This window comes from Psittacula echo (assembly GCF_963264785.1).
Source record: "Psittacula echo genome assembly, chromosome: 27".
NCBI classification, from domain to species: Eukaryota; Metazoa; Chordata; class Aves; order Psittaciformes; family Psittacidae; genus Psittacula; species Psittacula echo.
Window position 1 is genome coordinate 2,647,141 of NC_137762.1, and position 7,641 is coordinate 2,654,781.

General features: G+C 47.9%; 1 protein-coding gene across 1 annotated transcript; it reads left to right on the forward strand.

Moving 5' to 3' along the window:
• Positions 1 to 1,161: 1,161 nt before the first annotated feature.
• Positions 1,162 to 7,162, forward strand: LOC308230620 (keratin, type II cytoskeletal 8-like; the record flags this gene model as incomplete). The annotated part of the gene is made up of 10 exons (XM_080635418.1): positions 1,162 to 1,737; positions 3,023 to 3,240; positions 3,868 to 3,964; positions 4,384 to 4,479; positions 4,996 to 5,160; positions 5,246 to 5,371; positions 5,657 to 5,877; positions 6,059 to 6,087; positions 6,758 to 6,865; positions 7,020 to 7,162. 10 exons carry the CDS (start codon positions 1,162 to 1,164, stop codon positions 7,160 to 7,162), a joined length of 1,779 nt encoding a protein of 592 aa, XP_080491544.1.
• Positions 7,163 to 7,641: the final 479 nt, after the last annotated feature.

The following is a 7,641-nucleotide window of genomic DNA, read 5'->3' on the forward strand; positions in this document are numbered from 1 at the left end:
GTGCACCAGATCTCAGTTGTCTTCTTGAGCTGTTAGTCAAGGCTGAAGGCTCTCAGTGGTGCTGCCAGCAGCAGGATTTGGCTCACAAAGGGTTTCTATTGAGTCCGTGGCCATTGAGTCTTGAACCGGAGTGTGCTCAGACTGGGAAGCCGGAGTCTTGCACAGAGATGAAGAGGGATGGATAAGGCTCAGAGGGACAACCTGGGTAGAAAAGCTTGGAGCCCAGCTCTGGATTTAACATCTCAGCTCTCCAGTAGTACGGCCTTTAAAAAACTCTCCACAAACAGGCAGGCTTAGTTCATGGTCTATTCCCACATGGAAGAGTAGGAGCAACCACAGCAGAAGAGTCCTAGTCTGTGGAAGTGATGGGTCATTTGTTCCCTAAAGCAACCTCATCTTTCATACTTCAAAGATTCATTCAATTGATTAAAGTTTCTCTCAGAGCTTTCTCTTTTCCATTTAAAACTCCAGATAGAGAGATCCCATTTTATCTGTTTTCTAAGCACTATTTCAGCTTTATGAACCAAAGGCAATGCCATGAGCAAGAAGAGCAGATCACAGCACCTGCCTCTCCCTGCAGGAGCAATACTTACTCCTGGATGGAAATACTGGGAATGAGAGAAAAGTGGGAATGGGAAGCTAAGGGATCTTCCCTCCTGGTAGTAGGTTCTGGTGGCACGGTGAAGCAAGGTCAGCCACCCCCACATCAATGTGAGGACAGTATCAAGGCCTTGTTCTCATGAAATGAGAGGCCAAAAGAGGTGGGGAGGTGTGAAGGAGAACAAGGCACGGTGATGTGCATGGATAACTGTGCGAGCTGTAATTAATATGGAGGGCAGGCGAAGGAGATAAGGAAATCTCATCCCAGCAAAGCTCATGAGTCAAGCAGGATTTGGGGAATTTCACAACATCTCCGTTGGTGTGTGCTGTTTACTCTGACCTCTCCTCAGGCAGCCATTAATTGCTGCCTGATGAACCAAACCCAATAGCATTAACAGACCTGCTAATTACCACGGAATGGAGAGGAACTCCTCCACAACATATAAAGGAGAACTTCCATCACCTCCAGCAGAGGAGCTGAGGATCCTTTGCTCTTGTTTCTCCTCCTGTTTTACCACCTTCCCCGCTGCTCTCTCGTCCTAACACCCTGCAGGCAACACGATGAGCTGGCGCTTCTCCCAGTTTGGGGATGGCAATTTCAGTTCTTCTTCTGCTCACTGTGGCACGCTTGGTGGTGGGAGAAGCTCATGGACCGTGAGCCATTGCGAAGACAATAGAGGACAAGGAAGATACCGTGGTTACGGGTATGGTTACAGCAGCAGGAGTCTCCACAACCTTGGTGGCTTTAGGAATGTTTTTACCAGCGGAGGCTACGGAGGAGAAGGAAGAGGAGATGGGATGTGCCTGGGGTTTGGTGGTAGGGGACATCTGGATAGGGGCTTTGGTAGAACAAGGTATTTTGTGGGAGCTTCTCAAGGGGGTGAAGCACAGCTTGGTAGCACGTGTGGAAGAGTTGCAGGCAGGGAGGTGCTTGGTGGAAGCACCTTTGGTGAAGAAGGGGCTGGACAGGGCTTGGGGCAGGCTGGTGTTAGCAGAGGCATTGAGGAGGTCCGTGTCAACACCAACCTGCTGAGGCCAATAGAAGTACAAGTTGACCCTGAGTTCCAGAGAGTGAGATCGGATGAGAAAGAGCAGATTAAGGATCTCAACAACAAGTTTGCATCATTCATTGATAAGGTGAGTCACTGTTCTCTTTTGCATCATTAATTGGGAAGGGAGAACTGTAACGGGTCCTGCTCTGCCCATGTGAGTCATAGGACACGTTTAATGGCATCTTCTCCCCTCAAAGCCCCAGCATTGGCTTGATTCCCTCGTGCTGGTGTGAGGTTTTTAATAGCTTGCTATAAACATGGATCGCATTTAGCCCTGGGATAAGTATCTCTGAGTTGTCTTTGGTGGCAGAACAACAGCAAAGTACCAGGATGTCACCAACACATGAACTCATTCATTGACTCACTGGAGAAGTGTTCTGCAAGGCTGGGAATCTTCTGGGGCCTGGGAATTGTTGGTGAGGGATGGACTTGAACATCCTTGATGTGTTCTGGTTTTGATTTTCCTCAAGCAAAGAAAAGTTGCATTTCTCCAAATCACAACCCAAATGGGCTCTTTGCTTGGAGGTTCAGCCTCTTTCAGGAGGCCAGTGACCCCCACATCTTTCTTCTTTATCTGCTACAATGCTTTCACCTCTTTCTACAGTCTGGTCTTCTCCTTCATTGCTATTCATAGGTACAGGAACAAAACAGCCACAAAACCACTTCCACCCTTCCAAAACTGACCTGTGCCTTTAGTCAGGTGATGACATGTGTCTCTGCATAGGGTGGAAGCTTGTGTTGTGTGTTACATGTGAAGACTTAAGGGCTTCTTGTATTACGTAGAGAAAAGGTGTTGGTTGCACTCAGAAGTTTTAAGTCCTGGAAAATAGGAGCACTTTTGACTCTTTTCATATTGAAAGGGAAATCAGCTTCTAGGGTAAAACCTGTTCAGTGCCTCAACTGAAGAGATGCCATCCCTCTGGTCTCTAAACATGTCAGCTCTGCATGCTATAGGTCTTTCTTTTTCTCTTAGGCAAGAGTGTGGTTTTATGTGATCTGCTGAGAGAAGGCTAATTCTTCTTATATATTCGGTGTCTGAGGTGTCTTCAGGAACAGCCAAAGTCTTCCTCCACCCCAAGCATCCCCCTAAATATTGTCCATTTAAGAGATGAAAAATACTGCAAAGATTTCAGTATCAGCTTTGAGAAGCAGCAGCAAAATCAAACCCTTCTTATGCAACAGACTGGGATAAAAGGTGTCCCTCCTTCATTGTAAGCTGTGTTGGTACCAGTGTTGGTAGAGTCAACCTCTGGATGTTACTGCATTGGAAATTCTAATTGGGATTTGTTTTCTATCGGGACCAACACTGATGCTGGAGTTTCCCCCAGTGCCCTGCAGTGCCTGAGAGGTTCTTCTCCTTTACCTCTCAGGTCCAGTGTCTCGAGCGGCAGAACCAGGCTCTGATAGCCAAATGGGAACTGCTGCAGCAGCAAAGTGTCCGACCAGAAGAGAGCAGAAACATCACCTCCTTCTTCCAGTCTTACATCAGCAACCTGCAGAGGCAGCTGGAAACGCTCCAGAGCCAGCGGGAGCAGCTGGATCCGGAAGCTTACAATATGCTTCAGCTTGTGGAGGATTATAAAAAGAGGTGAATAATCACAACTGTGGGAAAAAGCAGGCTGGAATTCACCATGGCAATGCCCTGGGATGGCACAGCTTGGCTTTGCACCTCCAAGAGGTTATAGCGCTGCTCTGCAGTGGGCCCATTAAGGGACTGTGGCACTGGAGGACTAGAGCAGACTTGGTGAGGGTAGAACCCAGACCAGCAAGAGGAAAATCAACGACCCTGTAGATCTGTCCTACTCTTCCCACCTCCTTCATGTCCTTCCTCCCCTAAGCAACGGGTAACCCAGGACTCTTACTCTTGCTGATAGTTGTTGGGTTGCGGTCAACCTGGACAGTGGGGAGGGACAGAGCTGAGAAGTGGGGTCAATTGAGTCAAGTTGAGAAGGGTCATCAAATTATCATCCAAAGATAATATGTGTCCACAGCTCTGAGAAATGGGATGCTGAGTTCAGAATTACAGGGGGGTTAGAACCAATCTGGCTCTACCCCAGCTTTCTGGCTAATTCAGCACAGAGTTTTGCAGGTGCCAGGAATTGCAGTTAGATGAAGAGCTGACACATTTCCTTGATGGATGATTCCCTTTGGTTTCTGATCCCCGTAATGGAAAAAGTGAGATAGTCAACGATCAGTCTTTTCCTTTTCCATTCAGATTCGAGGATGAGATCAACAAGCGTGCCTCCAAAGAAGAGGAGTTCGTGGAGCTTAAAAAGGTGAAGGAGCTGAATCAAAGCCTCAGAAATAAAGCAGTAACTCGATGATTGCTCTGGTTTTCCAAAGCGAGGTCTTTGCTTAACTTTAACTATCCTCTAACTGAAGGCATAGATTCACAGAGTCAATTAGGTTGGAAAAAACCTTCAAGATCATCAAGTCCAACCTTTAACTCAGGGTAAGGCATTGAAACTGGAGATTTTTACTGCCAAACTGGAGAGGAATCATCTCCACTAGAGACTGAACCAGTCCTTTTTAGGATGAGTGCAGGTCTTTCTCTATTCACTCCCTTTCCTTTTGTTCCACTTACTTTTCAAATGAGACCTGAGGTTAATGGAACATTATTTGGCTCCAGGAATTAAGGCTTTATAGAAATGTACCAAACCTTGCAAGAACTGCACTTCAGGGGAGACTTTGGACCAAAGAAACACAAACATGCCAATGGCTTTTTTTACAGGAACTGGACAGTGCTTACATGGGAAAAATGGAATTTGACATTCGGGTGGAAATCCTGAAGCAGGAGCTTGAGTTCCTCAGATGCTTACATGAAGCTGTGAGTATTAAGGTTCTCGGGTTAAAAAACTACCCTCAGGTCTTGAAGGACACAGATCTTCTGTAGGGTTCCCAGAAATTTTACCTGAACTTTTTCTTGTGGAGAGTGGATCATCATGGAATGGTTTGTGTTGGAAGGGATGTTAAAGCCCATCCAGTTCCAACCCCTGCCATGGGCAGGGACCCCTTTCACTGGAGCAGCTTGCTCCAAGGCCCTGTGTCCAACCTGTCCTTGAACACTGCCAGGGATGGGGCAGCCACAGCTTCTCTTTGACCACAACCTGTGTCTTTGACCTGATAAAGTCCTTTTCAATCTGTGAGTGAGATGGGGTCTGGTGTGTCACAAAGGGTGAGGAGATACTTGAAAATGAAAATGGTGGTGGGACAAAAGGACCTGGAAGATGCAGGTAGGGAAGTTCCAGTGGGTTTCTTCTGGAAGGTGCTATTTCTTTCCTCATGACATGACCTGGAAGGCTCACATACACTGTTAAAATCCCAAATCTTGTTTTCCTTTCAGGAGCTGTCCCAGCTGCAAACAGTAGTTGGCAACACCAATGTCGTTCTGTCCATGGACAACAGCAGAGAACTGAACATGGACGACATCATTGAAGAAGTCAGGCAGGAGTATGAGACAATTGCTCAGAGGAGCAAAGCTGAAGTAGATGCCATGTACCGGGGCAGGGTGAGTGGACATCAACAAGAGATGGGGGCAAGCTTGCTCAATGGAAAAGAAACCAAAAATGTCTGTTTTCTTCTCTGCACACCAGTACCAGGACCTGCAGAACATGTGGATAAATCAACGTGAGCAACTGAGCACCAGTTATAAGGAAATCCAGGAACTCATCAGGCAGATCCAAAGGCTTCAACCAGAAATTGAAATTGCAAGGAAAAGGGTAAAGCTGACGTTTTCCAGCATGACTTAACTATCTAAATCACTTCTACCTGGGGACTGAGTGCAGGATAACGCAGCCTGTCCCTTGAAGGCAAACCTACAGAGGGTGATTTCTCCTCTAAATGAAGCAGACACAGGTTTTGGCTGCCTACATTGGCATTCAATTTGGGTTAATTTATCCTGGGTTCTGTCATTGAGGCAGGTCTTTCGATTCCCAAGTCCTGCCAGAAGGGTTGGAAAACCCCATGGGAGAGAAATGGGAACATTCTGTTTGTGCCCCCTGCAGAACGCCAGCCTCCAAGAGAGCATCAAAGACGCTGAGCAGCGCGGGAGCAATGCCGTCAGGGATGGCCAGGAGAAGCTCCAGGAGCTTGAAAACGCCTTGCAGCAGGCCAGCTATGACCTCGCTCGTCTTCTTCATGATTATCAGGAGCTGCTGAACGCAAAACTGGCCTTGGATATTGAAATTGCCATGTACAGATCACTCCTTGAGGAGGAGGAGACCAGGTAGGTAGGAGCTATCCATCCTGGAGAGAAGCATCAACACTAAGCAGCGGGTCCCATTCTTTGACCTATCACTTGGATCTCCAGGATGAATTGCTCTATCATTTATTGGCTCACTGATAGAGACTACCCTGACTTGGTCCTTTATTGGGTGCATTGTCTCAATGTCACTTTTCCTTCACAGGATACAGGAAGGGTCTCCTGCCACCATCTGTAAGTACCTCAAGGCTTTGCTTGCTTTTTAAGATCACCTTTACCTGTTTGGTGTCTGTGGTATATAGCACCTACCACCAGAACAACCTATTGCAGTTCCTAGTTTAGTTCTTATTTTAGCTCTCTAGGGAAATGAAACAAATGGTGCTCTTGTGTGATCCTCTTGTATGTGTGAATACGTGTGTATATGCATGAATATGTCAACCCTGAGCTAGTGACTTTGGAACATAATGGCTAATTTCAACCAGATTTGTAGGAACTGAGAAACTCCTCATTATTCTATGGGTCTGTTATCCTAGAGGTCGTTATTCTATAGGTCTATGTGCTCACTGCATGTCAGAAGTGAAGGAAAAAGCCCACTAGTTTGTGGAAGACAGAGGCCAGCTAAACGAGAGGGGAACCCGTACCTCAACCTCCCTAAAGGAAGGGCTGCACTGAGTGTTCTTAGACTCATGGAATGGTTTGGGTTGGAAGAGATCTTAAAGCTCATCCAGTTCCAACCCCTGTCACAGACAGAGACACCTTCCACTGGAGCAACTTGCTCCAAGCCCCATCCAACCTGGCCTTGAACACTGCCAGGGATGGACCATACATAACGACTTACATGAGCAGTGCTTATGGCTGTTGTGAGTAAGAAGAGTAAGCAGAACTTCATTTCCATTTCTTGCAGGTGTCATTGACCACAGCCCGAGTGCTGCTGAAGTCTATGGAGTCAAATTTGCAGGCTTGAAAAGAGGGAAAGGGGGAGTGAGCTCTGGAGGTGCCACCACGAGCACGAGTAAGGGGTCGATCCCTGGAGGACAAAAAGGGGGAAGTTCCGGAGTATGGGGACCCAGCTCTGGAAGTGGTGGGTCTATAAGTGGAGGAGGAGGCTCAAAAGGAGGCTCCATCTGTGGAGGAGGAGGAAGCTCTGGAAGTGGTGGGTCTATAAGTGGAGGAGGAGGCTCAAAAGGAGGTTCAGGGTATGGAGGAGGAAGCTCTGGAAGTGGTGGATCCATATACGGAGGAGGAGGAGGCTCAAAAGGAGGCTCCATCTGTGGAGGAGGAGGAAGCTCTGGAAGTGGTGGGTCTATAAGTGGAGGAGGAGGCTCAAAAGGAGGTTCAGGGTATGGAGGAGGAAGCTCTGGAAGTGGTGGATCCATATACGGAGGAGGCTCAAAAGGAGGCTCCATCTGTGGAGGAGGAGGAAGCTCTGGAAGTGGTGGGTCTATAAGTGGAGGAGGAGGCTCAAAAGGGGGCTCCATCTGTGGAGGAGGAGGAAGCTCTGGAAGTGGTGGGTCCATATGTGGAGGAGGAGGCTCAAAAGGAGGTTCAGGGTATGGAGGAGGAGAAGGAAGCTCTGGAAGTGGTGGGTCCATATATGGAGGAGGAGGATGCTCAAAAGGAGGTTCAGGGTATGGAGGAGGAGGAGGAAGCTCTGGAAGTGGTGGATCCATACACGGAGGAGGCTCAAAAGGGGGCTCCATCTGTGGAGGAGGAGGAAGCTCTGGAAGTGGTGGGTCTATAAGTGGAGGAGGAGGCTCAAAAGGGGGCTCCATCTGTGGAGGAGGAGGA